This window comes from Hyaena hyaena, unplaced genomic scaffold, assembly GCF_003009895.1.
Source record: "Hyaena hyaena isolate Hyena2069 unplaced genomic scaffold, ASM300989v1 scaffold_1206, whole genome shotgun sequence".
Taxonomy (NCBI): domain Eukaryota; kingdom Metazoa; phylum Chordata; class Mammalia; order Carnivora; family Hyaenidae; genus Hyaena; species Hyaena hyaena.
In genome coordinates, this window is record NW_024081843.1 from 103,863 (window position 1) to 120,581 (window position 16,719).

Consider the following 16,719-nt stretch of genomic DNA (forward strand, 5'->3'; position numbering starts at 1 on the left):
AGACATCATGGCAGAGATTTAACAAGCACCACTATCCCAACCACATGTGATCAAGGAGTGAAATAAGTCAGGCAAAGACAAATACATGATTTAACTCATACGTGGAATTCAAGAAACACAACAGATGAACCTCAGGAAAGGGAAAGAAAAATAAGGTAAAAACAGAGAGGGAGGCAAACCATAGGAGACTTTTAACATGCAGAGAACAAACTGAGGGCTGCTGGACAGGAAGTGGGTGGGAGGGACGGGCTGGATGGGTGATGGGCATTAAGAAGGGCACTTGTTGGGTTCAGCACTGGGTGTTTTATGTAACTGATAAATCACTAAATTCTACACCTGAAATCATTATTATACCATATATTAACTAAATTGTAATTAAATAAAAAAATTTTTTTTAATGGGAAAAAGAAGTGTCCAGAGTTTGACAGGTGGCCATCAAAGACTAAAGGATGAGGATATAGCCAAATCGGAGGCAAGAGTTCAGGGAAAGGATTGGAGGCTGTGACATCTAGGTCCAAATTCCAGCTTCCGCCCCTGCCAGTTGTGTGAGTTGAACCAGGTGTCTTAACCTCTCTAAGCTTCCACTTCCTTATCTGTAAATTAGTTAGGTCATAGGAATGTTGTGTGAATTAAATGAGACAACATTTATAAAGTACTTATCCGAGGGCCTGGAGCACAGTCAGGGTTCAAGTATGCCACCTACTTTATTAGACGGAAGGAGAGTAAAATGAAATAGTTTTGAGGAGAGCAAGGAAATAACTGTCTGAAATTAGTAGGGAAAAGGTTAAACTTCATATTTTCCCTCATGCCTAGAAGGACATTTGAAAATCCTAAAAACAAAGAAGTAAAATCAATCTGATCTGACACTTTCCCACAAACAATTTTGCCAGGCAGATAAAGAATTATTCTCTAACCTGTATCTTCAAAAATGAAGTAAAGTGAAGCCCTGGGTGTCAAGTTGCTTATATAAATAAAGACAGTTTCAGATATTTTGAAATATGCAGAAATAAGACACTGGTGTTTCAGAACTTCTCTCTTTACTCAGCAGATATAAATGATAAGAAAATAAGAACTCTATAGCTATTCTCAATAACCAAATATTGCTTCTTTAGAGGCTGAATATTATTAATTATATTTTTCAGACTTTGAGATATATGAGAGAATTTTTATTTTTTTATTTTTAGCTTTTTGAGCATATTGGCTTTTTTTTCCCCAAATCATTATTTAAATTCTAGTTAGTTAACATATAGCACAATATTGGTTTCAGGAGTGGAATTCAGTGGTTCATCACTTACATACCATACCCAGTACGAAAGAACTTTTAATAGTGAATAGATAGAAAACAACACATTGATATAACATTGATATAGCTCTCATACATCTTTCTGCTGACTCGTGTTTGTAAACACATTGGACTAGAACTTGAGATCAGAGAAGGTAACATTTACCGAGGAAGTACTATGTGCAAAATACTCTGCTGAGCACACTACACCTCACAACGGTCTTGCAAGAAAACAAGCACTACTTTCAAGGTAAGAATCAAGGTTCCAAAAGTACTTTGATCTAGATTACACAGAGAATAAATGGCAAAGTCCAAATTCAAACCTTGCTCTATCAGGCTTCAAGACCTTTAAGATTTGGAAGACTTCCTAATCTGCTGTGTCAAACAAATTACATGACTTAGAAAACAATGAAGAGGCTTCTATACTGTATTTAACATTTCCGGGCCCTGACTTCTTAGTTTATCAAGTAAGTGCAGTGGTTTCCTTCTGGTGATACTAGTTCAATTATCATTCTAATTTTCTTGTCCATTAGGATAAAAACCAAATTCACAAAGGAGAAAATACTGAAGTATTTAGAGCAAACAATTAAAAAAAAATTCTGACCTCCTCCCAGAAGGCTGTTACATTCTCCATCACTACTTCAGTAGTTGTTAAGTTATATTCCAATGTCTTATACTCTTGCTTTTGTAAGAAATCCTGTTTACAAAAGAAGGCAAAAACATATTGTAGAACTAAAATAGCATTAATGCATTATTACCTCTGTTTTACCCTCTACTAGTTTTGTACCTTGAATTTGGATTTTGTGAATATTTATGAATATATTAGAAATTAGTTCATAAGAAAATAATTGATAGAAATATTCTGAAGTTAATTTGCCAAGTGCTCAGATTTATCATATTTGAAATACACTCTTAAAACATGTGCTATTTTAAAAAAACTTTTTTTTAAATGTTTATTTATTTTTGAGAGAGAGAGAGAAAGAAGGGAAGGGAAAGGGCAGAGAGAGAGGGAGATAGAAGATCTGAAGCAGGCTCTGCCCTATTAGTGCAGAGCATAATGTAGGATCTGAACTCACAAACCGTGAGATCATGATCTGAGCTGAAATCAAGAGCTGGATGCTTAAATGACTGAGCCGTCCAGTCACCCTTATAAAACTGTTTTTATATATTATTAGATTTTAACACAGAACCTATTCTTTCTTCTACTCTTACATGTTAACCTGGGTGATGAATTTATAAGGCCTCCCTGAATTACCCTCTAATCTGCCTCAATTCAACCTTAGGACACAGAGAAAGCTAATGACTTCTCATCTTTACCCCTTCCTTACTGGAGGTACCAATAGCATCACTTCTCTGGGTTAAGGTATGAAGATCTGATATAACTTATTTTAAAGCATTAGACCTTGACTCTAAGAGAAGGCTCTATCAAACATGCTTAGGGATCGACTACGGAAGCTGGGACCATGAGGAAGAATTAAATGCCTATATCCTGAAGTCCTCACCATCCAGTCACTCCTAGGAGGTATTGAAGAAAGCCTGATCCTTGCTTCACTTTTGCTTTTTCTTTTCTACTCTTCTCTCACTCACTATGGCTATTTTGGTTTTTCTCTTTCTCTCCCAGCTTGGTTTCTCTTCCATGTTCCTGTTCAGTGACTCCTCCTGTCTTTGTGACCCTCTCTGGGTCTGGATGTATGTTTGTTCGTTCTCTCTCTCTCTCTCTCTCTCTTTCAGTTGAGAAGGATTGCAAAAGAAATGGGATTAGTCCAAGAGCTGCTATGGTTTCTGAGCTACATTCCCCAATTTGTCTAACTCACAGATCTCAACTTCACATTTTCAAGACGATAAAATTAAGGAGGGTGGCTGTGTAGAGACTGTGTAGAAGTGGAGAGGGCAGTCCCTCTTTGAAGGGGGAGTCACCACACTTTGTGAGGGAAAAGGGACCCAATTAGTACATATTCCAATTCTTCAAAAGAGGCTGAATACATGATTTATTGTACATGTAACATCTCCCAACTTTTAAATGCTGGCAACTAATGCAAATGTTTTTATAAGTTTAAAGGTCTAGTGAAACAGGTCAGAGGCCAAAATCAGATTCATGGGCCACCACTGGCAAAGTACGGCCTACATGACATAATGGCAGAACCACCTAAAAGTGGCTTACCCTTCACCATCATTTTTATTTCTGAGTTAAATATTTCCTGAGTTAAATTTATTTCCTGAGTTAAATATTTAAATGGATATCAAAAATATATAATAATATATTCTTTGATCTGTGAAATAATTATAAAAATTATAACCACACATAAACTCGGTGATAATTCAATTAGCTTTATATATGCTGGGTATAATCACCTGAGGACTTTAGAACTTCTCTTCCAAGTTATCAGCTACATCAGCATTGCTAGGCTTTTAAGGTAATTAATGTGACATCAAATGCCATTCTCATTTATCTTACTTTCTGGAAAGTATGTTGAAAAGTTTAGAAAAGTTTAAGGTGAACATTCTTTGTTTGAGCTGGAATGTTTTATAACTTCCTGGTGAATCTGCTACCCTCTTTTGCACATTTGCCAAGTTCATTAGAACTGATCTATTGGTTGATTACTTATATAAAATATTCCAGAATACAGAAACAATATTTTCTTCAACTTCTTTGACTTAAGAGAATCCCACAGGCCTTCATTTATTTTACTAGGCTTTCATCACAAGGGCTCGTTATACCACATGTAGACATCAAGACAGGAAACCCTGTGTGTCAAACAGGCCCAAGACCAAGATTTGATCTGTAGAAAGTGTGCTTAGTAGAAAAGTTCAGAACCATTCTAAAATCATTGCGTATGATGCCCAGTTAGGTAAATTACCTGTATTTTGTTTATTGCTCCAAGAGAGTCATACCATGTTTGTACAGCCCAGGGAAATTGCCGTGTGACTGCCATGCGCAAAACGATGCAGAATGAGATGGTTGTGAATATTTTTCGAAGGATGATTGTTTTCGTCAGTGCATATGGAAGCACAGATAAAAACACAACAAATAACGCTGAGAAGAAGAAGGCCGAGCTATTGAAGTATCTCACATAGGCTGCTTTCCGGGTCAGTTTCAGTTCTGTTCTATAAAAAAATATATAAAATTTGGGATGCTTATTAACTTTTCAAATACCAAGCATCTTGGAATATAAAACCAGAACATAAGCTCTCCAGGCTTTCTGCCTTTGTTCTGATCCAAGCTCCACCCTACATGAGCTGTGTGACTTTGGACAAGTTATTTCATCTCTCTGGGCCTTAGTTATCTTCTTTGAAAGGTGGACAGTAAGGAATGTACCAGTGTCTTGGACATAATACCTGTAAATATTATTTTTAAATTATAATTGATAATCTCAATTATTAATACTATTACTACTATGACAATATTTTAATATCTTCAATCACTTCATTATTAATTTGTAAGCTTAGTGAGACTTTGATTCAGTTTTTTAGTTTGTTGGTTGCTGTTTTAAATATGTTTGGAAATGAGGACAGCATTCCAAGATTTATGAAGGAAAAATATAAGTTTGTGATTCCCTAATGGATTCTTAACATTTTAGATATTCTAAGTTGGCTTTGGAGAACACTGAAAATAACATATAAGCCACAAAGGAGTGGTTTCTCAAACCTTAGCATCTGTGAAAATCACCTGAGAAACTTGTTAAAATGCTGTCTCGGGCCCACTGCTCAGAGATACTAAGTCTGCAATAGGCTTCCAGAATCCATGTTTTAAGTAAGAACCCAAGTGAATTTGTTATAGGTAGTTCTTGAAAACTTACAAGACAGTAGCTACTACATCCTCTCTATGTCTCACTCTAGTATAATTATTTGTAACAATCATTTTTTAAAAGATTTTATTTTATTAATGTTTGTTTATTTTTGAGAGAAAGAGAGTTGTGAGTTGGGTAAGGGGCAGAGAGAGAGAATCTGAAGCAGGTTCCAGGCTCTAAGTCCGAGACACAGGGCTTAAACTCATGAACTGTGAGATCATGACCTGAGCTGATGTCAGATATTCAACCTACTGAGCCATCCAGATGTCCCTAAATGATTTTATTTTTAAGTAATCTCTATACCCCATGTGGGGCTAGAATCCAGAGATCAAGAGTCACATGCTCCACTGACTGAGCCAGCAGGCACTCCTGCAACAATAATTTTTTACTCTTGATCTTCTAGTCTGAACTGCAAATGAAAACTATTTTTTTAACACATATAAAAGAGATTTCAGTCCTCCAGGAGGCAGAAAACAGGGAGTGCAGTTGCTGGTAATAGGCAAGAACAATACTTCAACCTCCATCCCACTCTTCCAGGAAGAAAAATAAGAGTCACTTGTGATCCTCCTATTCAAATCTCACAAGGGAAGAAGCAAGAATGAACAGACAAGCAGATGGTTCTGGTGGGAGGGAGCAATAGCAATAGCTGCGCCTGGTGTTTGGGTCGTGGTTTCACACATTTGTATAATTCAGAAAAGTTCTCATTCTCGAGTGGTAGAGTTCAGAAAAAAATATTTTGTTTTTTTTTTTTTTTCAATCTGTAAAAAGGTATAATCCTGAGGACTCTGATCAAAAAAATGAAGGTCAACATGGCCAACTTAGACCATGATTCACAATCTAATGTGGCCTAATCTTACTTATTATTTGGCATTGAAGGCCGATCGGGATTTTTGGAATCTGAGGTTTGACCTCTGGCTCTGCCAGTGATAGCTATGCCATCTTATGCAAACTGCCCTTCCCTTTGATCCTACAGAATCCACATGGGTAGAAGAGAAACATACCATCTCTCTGCTGGAATTAGTGCCAAAGTAAATGACAGCACAGCAGAGGGCCTGGCACTTAGAGTCTATACTTAGAATCCTTAATCTTTAAAAGAAAAAAGAATAATATTGGGTAGGTTGATATTAATAAAATGCTAAAAAGCACTGCTCACAAAAGTGTTCACGAATTCGTGGCAACTGTTGAAATGTATTAGAAACAGGTGAGGAAAGCAGAAGTAGTATGACAAGAAAAGAATACTGGACTCAAGAATATTTACAAGAATCAACCAAAAACCAGTAATTTCCATAATAAAATCACTTGTACCTTATGAGTCATAAAAATATTTTTTATCAGTTTCTTATTTAAAAAAACTTGAAAGTATCTTTATTACAGAAGAGCAATAATAGAGTAGATTTTCAGAGAGTTTTATAGTCTCTGCCCAGTTCAACAATGACACAAGCTGAGGTAATCACCCCTTCGAAGTGCATCCTGCCATTCTATTCCAGAACATTATAATTGCTCTTTTGAGTAGAAGCAATTCTTGCTTATCCATATTTACATCAGCACTTCCCAGCCTTTTCGGGTAATAATTTCATGCCAGATTAAGGAATTGGATCACACAAATTACAACCAAGCATTTGCTAATAGAACTGACCAGACAGAAATACAGAATAGAAAGGATGAATTTCATCTTTTGAGAAAGAGGAAAAATAAAAACCAAAGTCAAGAAAAGTCAACACCTAGAATGACCTGACCAGGAGTTTATCTTGAGGCCAGACAACCAGATCCTCTGATCAGCTCCTTGTCATTCTTACTATGTCTGTGCTTATAGGCACAGAAGTGGCCAAGGGGACAAGTGTGATAGAAAAGTCACTTGTTAAAAAGAAAAACAACTTCAACCAACTAGGCAATTCCCTAAGATCTTTAAGGATGTTTCTGGAAAGAAAATATAATTCCTTTCCTGGATTTGTCTTGAAAGTCATAATAAAAACAGGTGACTGATAATGTTTGGGAAATATTTATTCTTTTACTCTTTCTATTTACATGGCAAAGGACTTAATATTTCAGCATTTCTTTTGTTGTTCCAATCACACACCTGCAGCTCAGTTACCACCGCCTACTGGAATCAGCAGCCCAAATTCTTGATGACCACAGTCACACCATCCAAAAGGGTACTTTTTTTGTATATTTTCTCCAATGATACTTTCATCTGCTATTGGACTTGAAGTTACTTGCTCTTTAACAGTAGTATATCTATCACTGAGTTTCCTAGAACCCTTTTTTGATTGCAGTTTGTAGAACATGGAACTTGACTAAAGGAAATGGTCTCATGGCTACAGAAATGCCATAGCTTATATTGTACCCTAAATTACCACAGTAATCATATCTCAGTCTGTGCTGTACTTTCACTGGATATAATCTTTACCAGTCGGTAAAAGAGAGGTTATCTGAGGTAAAACAAGACTAGAGATAGGTGCCAAGTACCGATTCTGTCTCAGGCGGTGGCTTTCATTGCTTGAACTGACCTCTCAAGTGCAGGGTATCTAGAAAGAGAAGTTGTAGATATTACCCTGCATTATTATTCTTAAGTTAAGGAAGAACAACAATATTTTAACCAAAGAGAGGGTTTCTTTTCACTTTTCATGAGCTATAACATAAGTTAAGTGAAAGGAATAACAGAAAACCTCTTATTTGGTTTGGATTTGTTCACTTATTGCTCTAGTGGTTTCATTTAAGGTTTTAATCAGCTTTCAGCATTATGATAATTATTTTAGTCAAATAAATATAATAAGCAGCTATAAACACATATACAAGATTCTTCATAAGGCATAAATATCCTTGTAATAAAAAATAACATATTTAACCAACTATATAAAACTACAGACCATGAAAATGAGTTTATGCCACTTGATATTGATACATGAATATTAATACACCTTAATACAGAAACTTCAAATATGAACTGGAAGCCCACTGTGACATACTCATTTTTAAAATATTAAACATATAATGGCTACTGATATTGAAATTGTCAGAAAGACTTACTGTCTTAGGTTTTCAATCATTTTTTCCATTGCTTCCTCCCAGCAGTATGCCTTAACAGACTGGATATTTTCAATCATTTCAGAGGTGATCACAAGTCTTTCGTTGATCTTTCCAGCTCTCTGATCTCTGTAAATCAATTAATTAATCAAATATTTAATAAAACTGAGTCAAATTACCACTAACAACTACAAAAACTTTTTCAAAAAAGCCACATTTCTTATTAAACAGAAGGACATTTATTTTATTATCTAACAGATGGTAATAAAAATCATAGCTACCATTTAGTGAATACCTCCTATGTGCCAGGCACTATAAATGCATTCCACATACTATCCCAGTGTAGGACCCTTCATGGCAGTCCAGGAGGAGTGGTTATCTCCATTTTAAAGATAAAAAACCAGAGATTCAGTGAGGTGAAGTGACTTGAGTCAGGTCACATAACTAGTAAGCATGTAGTCTGGGATTCAAGCCAAGAAGTTAGCAGACTCCAAATTGCGTATACGTTCTGTCATTTTCTAGTTGACAAACTCTAGAAGCCCTCTATTATAAGCTGTGACTGGTATCATTAACTCATTCTGTAATAAAAAATAACCAAGGCTCTAGTATGATTATCCATGAATCAGAGTAGGAAAAAGCTATAAAACTCTATCCAACATTTATGCATTCCTTTTCATGCACATATATGTTTTATCCATTCTACCTAAATCTTATGATGCATAACAATGAACTGAATCTTAACATATTTAAAAAGAAACTCTATAGATTGATAAACCAAAAAATGTCTCTTAATACACTGAGTATTATTTACACAATTAAAATAACTCTTCTTTAGGGCGCCTTAGTCAGTTGAGCGTCCGACTTTCGCTTAGGTCATGATCTCGCAGTTCGTGGGTTCAAGCCCCGCGTCGGGCTCTGTGCTGACTGCCAGCTCAGAGCCTGGAGTCTATTTCAGAGTCTGTATCTCCCTCTCTCTCTGATCCTCCCCTGCTCACCCTGTCTCTCTCTTTCTCTCCTAGAAATAAATAAAACATTAAAAAAAAAATAACTCCTCTTTAGTGACACGCAGGAAATAGATCCCAGTTGAGTAAATAGAGCAGTTCTGGTTTTACAAGGCTTTTTGAATATCTAACTTTAAGCCCTTCCAAGCTATGTAACTAGAGTGCTACCTGTATTTCATCATCATTCTTCCAAGCCCAGCTTGAAAAATGGCAATGACTATGAGGAAAGCAAGACCACAGAAGGCAGAGGCCTGTAGCAAATCCCAGAGCAGCCCCATGAGGAGTGCCACTTGTAAAGGAGCGATCCACACGAAATGTGCCAGTGCAAGTCCCTGCAAAAAATTTAAAAAAAAAATCACAGTGGAAACCAGTGACAAGCAAACAAGTCTAGATGGGAGAAATTGAGCACAGCGAGCTTATCCAATCAAACACATCATGGCTCCCAGCATGCTAAAATCAATGTGTTTGTTACATGAAGCACATAGCAGTGTGCTTAAACATTCTACAAATAAACTAGGAATTCCCAAGGAACAAATTTCAAGTTCTTACATTTTCAAGGGTGTTTTTATTCAGTGGGATTAAGATTAAATATATTAAGTATCATGTCAGGGACTTATTTTAAATAACTTACTTCTATTTGGATAAAGCAAGAGCCATGGTATAAACATATAAGTACAGAAGCATTTCCAAAGGCTCAATGTAACAACTCCATCACCTGACAAAATATTCAGAGTAAATGCATGCTCAATTCATTAGTAATTTATGTAGCACCTGCTGCGGATTTAACACCATGCTACATACTGAAAATGCTATGATAAATAAAACACATTATCTGTCCTCAAAGATCTTGCAATTATTTGTGTCATAAGACAGCAATGAATAAGAAGTGCTCAGAGTATCATATTCAGCCAAAGTAAATAACCAATTTAAAGTATTAAAAGAAAACAAGATCTGATTTAAAAAATGAATTTTGAAAAACCTCATTAAATACACAGTAAGCTGAGATATCTTTGCATTGGCTGGCTCCGTAAGACCCCAAATGGCACTGGACTATTCAACCCAACCTTGCAGAAATAGGGAAGGTAGGGATATCTATGATTTAGCCACATATTACTGTTAACTGACCCAGAAAACCCTTGGGGTTGTATGATTTATAACAATAATGCATAAATCAGCAGGTACATACTTCATCAAATTTGTTTAGGTTGTTGGAAAGGAGACTAACAAGTTGTCCAATACTTATTTTATCCAGAACACGGCTTGACAGCTTTAAAGTCTAAAAGGAAAATGGGAAGTTTGATGATGTTGACAGAAGACAAAAAGAATATTTATAAATAACATTATAATACAGCTGAAGAATTATATCACTATGCATGAGTTTTTAAGTAAAGGTAATGAAAATTATTTTATGTTCATCTAGCTTAGGATCTTCTCTGATTTCTCTTCACAAAATGTATTATACTGGTATGCCTATAGTTACTTTATTTTCTAGCAACTAGATAGTAACAACTTTCTACTCCAAAACAGTAATTATATTACACTTAAATATCCATTCATATAGTGTGGAGATTTTGGTGGATTTTGGTTTGTTTTTACAGGCAGCAAAATTTGAGATTAAAGCCTATAATCTTATAGTAACTTTATTTTTCTACAGTAGAGTCCTATAGTAATTCTACTGAATAAAATTACAATTAAAGTCAATAAAAGTATATTAGGAATAATTGAATCATTAATGACTGAAAGATTAACAATGCAAAATCCTTAAATATTACATAGAAAAAATATATCCCAATACACAAATAGAACTGTTAAGTAGATAAATTAATCATAATTATGAAAGATCACAGTTACATGTTGCCTGTAAATTTTAATAAGAACTGATTAGCCCTTAGATGCTTTGATTGGAGAGTACCCATCCAATATTTGTTTCAAATGAATGTATATGCAATGAGCACTTATGAGAAGCAAATCACTGGATTCAAGGATTCAGGGATTATTGTTAGGATTTACTAATACATATTTCTTGCCTCAGGGTAAGCTAGTACATACAGTAACTAAATTTGATATGACAAATGAGTTAAAGGGAGCAGAATACAACAGGGTGGTTAAGAGAAAGTTTACATACCTGGTTTCAAAACCTGGGATTTTATTGAGGAGGTAAAATTTAAGATGGGTGTGGAATAATGGACAAAATTTAGAGAAGCATAGATGAAGAAGGAATCAAATAAGTTAATTCTAAAACACTATTAGAGCAATATGAGAGGGAAAATTGCACCAAGCTGGGTTACACACTCCTCATTAACAGACTTCATCTGTCTCAGGCATGCATAGTAAGCACTCAGTGAAGATTTGTTCATTTTTGTTATTATCTCTATTTTCTTGAAATCCATAGGCACAGATAAATTTAGTTCGTATTTAGATTATTTTCTTGTATTTTTACATTTCTAATTTAAGCACAGTTGACATATAATATTGTGTTAGTTTCAGGTATAAAACATAATGATCTAACACTTATATAATGTATTTAGATTCATTATTTAAAATACAGTTTGAATGTATCATAGTTGCAGATTTTGGAACAAAGCAAAACAGTGCTGTATTACAAAATTTGGGGTACTGTAAGGAGAATTAGTGGCTTCCTGCCACGTAGATGGAGCTGCCAGGTATGGGAGCAGTTTACTTTAGGCTCCTTTAACCATGTGAAGATACAACTGAATTCTCTGGTGATGACACCAATGCAGGTCAATAACTGTGGCTAGTGGTGTAAACAAACCAGGTAATAACACAAATACTCAAAAATGAGAGCAAGGACAATAGTTTATAACTTTTCATCAGTGTGTTCTGGGTCTGAAAGCACATATACTGCTGTATTTGTGCTACATGTTATACATGAATTTACAAATAACCTTCTCCTTCTTTGATCTCCCATCCCCTTTAGCCCGGAGTACTTCATACCTTTCTCCTCCTATATAATACAATTCACCTTCTTTTATTTTCCCAGTACTTTTCCCCTCTCATTTTTGGAAAAACCTCCATTTCAAGGACTATAATTTACCCATTTCAGAAGTTTTGAAGCTTTTGCATAGCTCTCTATACCTTTTAGGTCTTAGTTTTGTAAAATATTTTATCCATAAAACAGGTATAATGGTTCTTAACACAGAGTTTTGGAGAAGATCAAATGAGATAATATACCTAGTTAACTTAGAAGCTTATTTATGTTCACCCCTAACTATTACTTACAATTATAATAATATCCACTTTCAATAAATATTTTTAAACTGAATTGAGCCTTCTTTGATATCCTTGCTATGCAATTCTACCTTCCAAATAATACCTAATGATTTAATGACTTAAATAAAATTTCTGGATCAAAACAAAATTTTTGTTGATTTACTACTTGTATTTTCCTGGTACTTGGTTAAACTGATGATATTGGAGCTGAGGTGATCTGACTAAACTGTGGACTCTATTTTTTTTTCATGTGCATTCATAAAAGTCTGTTTTGAACAATACAGTATGATTATCAAGGTTTTATGACACAACTGACCTTGCATATATATTAAGGAAGTGTTATGGGTTATTTGCAGAGGTAATTTCAGATCCAGTCTCTTACAAGCCAAGTATATAAAGTTTTTACATTGGGGGAAGAAAAAGAGGAGGGGGGTAAAGCAATACCCAAATGATTCACCTAAAATACCTTTATCGTAAAGACTTGGTAGACCCAAGCAATCACACATGGCCTGGAAAGCACATGTCACTGAAATGATATTAAATTGTGTTTGTAAGGTAGGAAGTCTTCATCTGCATTCACCTAAATCATGCTTCTGCAACTCGAGCTCTTGTCTGGATAATGCATACAGAAAAGTAGAGAAGGTTCTTATGGTTGTAGTGCATGCGCTGTTAAAAAAATGTTTAATTTGCAGGATTCAAAAGATGACAAAATTACTGTGTCACAACTAATTAAAAGCAGGAACTGTTATTGTTTGGATTATCAATAACAATTACATACTATACTCTTGTTACTGAATGTAAAGATATATGGCATTTTACCACAAGATGACATTTTGTCACTGACTTTTACACAGATGGCAAGTATCATTTTAATGGGGAGCCATAGATTCCAAAACATGATGACATGACTAGTGTTAAAAAATGAAATCCATAACTTAGGGAGTTTACAGAAGATGCTCACTAATTATTAGCTGAAATGAACTGAATTAATTACCAAGGAAAATTAGAAACATTAATTAATGCTGCCATTTAGTTAACAGGCATACACAATTGATTTCAGTACTTATCCCTTATGTGTATCAACATGACATTTAAAACATGTTGCATGTAGCATGGAGACTATGCAAGAAAGCATTACCTTCTTATAAATCAAACTAAACATAGCTATTCTTATCTGCATTCCAATGTGATGAAGGCCAAAAATGGCTGGGTGCAAGAGCAACGTCCTCATGACAAAGAGAAGGCATAAGCCTATGGCTAGGTAAATCGCAATGGAGCGTTCTGCCTTGTTATCTGGATCATAGGAAGCTATGATTCTTCCCAGTAAGAGTGGCTGGACTGATTTGGTGACTTCCTGAAAAGAGGAAAAACCAAGAAATTAGATTTCATTTCCTTTGTATAAAACGGCCCCACAATTTCAACAAAAAAATTTTCATCTCTAGAGAAGGATTTAAAATGGGCTAACACAGAGGGCTCCATCATATGTAAAACTCTTGATGTTATTTTCATTGTTATACTTTGAAATAAGATTTGATTTTTGGTTAGAGCAAAATCATTTGGAGACAGGTTTATGTATAAGGTATTTTTGACTGAAAAGTGAATAGTGGCCATAGAGTAAAGGTGTGGTTTCTGGAATGATGTATTAATCAGTAATATGTACATAGCACTAAAAAGTTTATGAACTATTGTCATTTGATTTTCACGACAGTTTTAGGATTCAGAGTAGGCATTATTATTTCCATTTTGCAGATGAAGAAACTAAGGCCAAAGACACCAAGTGACCTGATGTGACTTCAAAATAGAACTTTAGAAAGTGCTTGGAGTAGTGGCATTTTTTCCAGAATGAACACAGCTTCTCAAGGCAACCACATAAAGAGGAGCTGGCAACAGGAGGAAGGAGCATGCAGGCACTGGTGGCATTTAAATTCAGCCACTTCCACATCTGGTCTCATGCCCTTCCTAGTCTAGAATGGGTATGGACTTCAGGGAAGCAGTGTTACAGCAGCTTCAGCCTCAGGCCAGTTTCCAATGATTCATCAACTCTTCAAAGGCCTGTGATTAACACTGAAGGACCAAAGTTGTATTTTCCAAATGCATCTAATCAGGGTCCTCAGTTAACTACTAAATCAAATTGTCCATCAAATCCATTACCACTCCTCCTGAATATATAGGAAGAGATCTGAATACAAGAAGTCTAACTCTTCTCCATCTTATTAAGTTGTTTTCAACAGAGAAAGACACAAAAACTCCCCTGTCTTGTTTTAGGATGGACCAGTAAAATGGGAACCTGAGGCTAAACCCTGCAAGGACTTAGTGATGTTAGGCTAACTGATTCCATTTCAAAGGTATATTTTCCAGCCAGACTGGTACCACAGCATTGTTCAGTTTACTCCCCTTCAACCCTTATAGTGTTTCTTTTTCCCCTTTCTCTACAATATCTTTTCTAAACTGCAAATGCCCAATACCACAAGCCCTCTTATTCTCAACAAATGAAAATGCCTTTTTCTACTAAGTTCATCCCCATTAGGAATCCTAACCTATATAGAGCTGTCATTGATTGATCGGTAGCTGCTCATTCTAGACTTTATATTCAGTATTTTATTTCAAATGAACTATGTAGACTAAGGCTCTGAATATAAGAAATGAGTCAAACATTTTTTAAAAGTTTCCAGACTAATCACAAAGTAGGGTTGTAGTTTTCTCATCTCACATTAGCCATATTCAAACCTGTATTCAGACAGATGAGTACGGAAAAGAAAATCACTAACCTATCTGCATATAACATGTTAATAGTTTGCTCTATCTGCTGAAGAGCATTTGTTTTTTAAAAAGTAAAGAAGTGCAGCGGCGCCTGGGTGGCTCAGTCAGTTAAGTGTCCAACTTCAGCTCAGGTCATGATCTCACCATTCGTGGGTTCAAGCCCCACGTGGGGCTCTGTGCTGACAGCTCAGAGCCTGGAGATGGTTTTGGATTCTGTGTCTCCCTCTCTCTCTGACCCTCCCCTGCTCGTGCTGTCTCTCTCCCAGAAATAAATAAAAATTTAAAAAAAATTTTTTAAGAAGTGCAGAAATTACCATTTGTTGATGTGCATCATATTGTATATGATTTGTACTTTTATTACACATGTATCCACCTTTAGAATATATAGAAAGAATTGGTTCTGAGGTTTTAAATTTATATAAATGGTATGATACTATCCTGTTTGCAACTATTCTTTACTTAACACTGTGTTTTCAACATTTATTTCCATTGATCCTTGTATATCTACCACATATGTTCTAAGTGCCATTCAAGATGACATCCTTGAATACATTAGGTTATATTGTCCCATTGCCTAACACTGGGTGGATAGGTTGCTTCTAAATTACTGCAGTCTGTGCAAGTGATGCTCTATTTCTTTTAAGTTTCATAGACCCATGTCAGACTTTCATAAGCAGAGATAATTATTTCAGAATAACTCCTTACACCAGGAAAATAAAGTCAAAATAAATCTTGGATTTGAAAATATAGGTCTGAATTTATCTGCATTACAAATAACATTTTTCATAGTGTGTGCTTACAGTGGCAATATTTCATCCTCAAAATTACTTTTAGATCAGTATTTTATTCTATAGAATTTTTCTATAGTATGTTGCTCTTCAGAGACAGATGTCAACACCACATTTACTTTGATTTAATTTTCCATTAAGACTGGGTTTACAGTTGGCTAAATATTTGCTTTAAAAATTAGACTCCTAAATCCAAAGCATAGTTATTTTTTCTGATACAAGTACATGATTAGTTGAAGAACTTCTAAGGCTCCATTATTTTCTATGGTGTGTAGTCACTAAATTCCTCACCATCATCATCATGTCAACTTCTCTATGATATATTTTGTATGTCTTTATCCCAGGAATACTAGAATATTATTTGAGAAATATTGAGAAGATTGCTCAATATTAAGAAATCAATAGAATCCAATAGACTATAGAAGATCCTATGATTATCTCAGTAACAACTGTAATGAAATCTGATAAAACTTCAATACCAGTTTCTGATAAATGTTCTCACTATACTTGAGTATAAAGAAAAAAATTCCTTCAAAACAACAATCAGCACTTAATAAACTCGTCTTAATAAATGAATTAATAAAACTAAAAGCATTACCTTGAGGGCCATGCAAATACAAACAATAGGAATACTGATTATTAGAAAATTTAACATTTTTCTGGAACTTTCAGCTAATCAAACTCAACAAGAGAAATGATCAAGGTATTATGAAGAAATGAAAAGTATCATTATCAGCATAGACTATGACCATCTATCTAACAAATTTAAGTGAATCAAGAGTTTCATAGGCAGAGACTTAAGAAATAATAATACTAAGAAAATAAATTTCTATATATCAAGCATA

At 35.0% G+C, this 16,719-nt stretch overlaps 1 protein-coding gene across 1 annotated transcript in view; it reads right to left on the bottom strand.

Annotated features, from left to right (window-relative positions):
* LOC120224616 (cystic fibrosis transmembrane conductance regulator) overlaps positions 1-16,719 on the bottom strand; it is a gene marked incomplete at its 3' end in the record, with an annotated part of 156,580 nt that overhangs the window by 103,459 nt on the left and 36,402 nt on the right. The window contains exons 4-9 of the mRNA XM_039222876.1: positions 13,465-13,680; positions 10,282-10,371; positions 9,264-9,427; positions 8,098-8,223; positions 4,141-4,387; positions 1,887-1,979 (exon numbers count right to left, since the gene is read on the bottom strand). Coding sequence (XP_039078807.1) covers positions 1,887-1,979; positions 4,141-4,387; positions 8,098-8,223; positions 9,264-9,427; positions 10,282-10,371; positions 13,465-13,680 — 936 coding nt within the window. The remainder of the gene's footprint in view (positions 1-1,886; positions 1,980-4,140; positions 4,388-8,097; positions 8,224-9,263; positions 9,428-10,281; positions 10,372-13,464; positions 13,681-16,719) is intronic.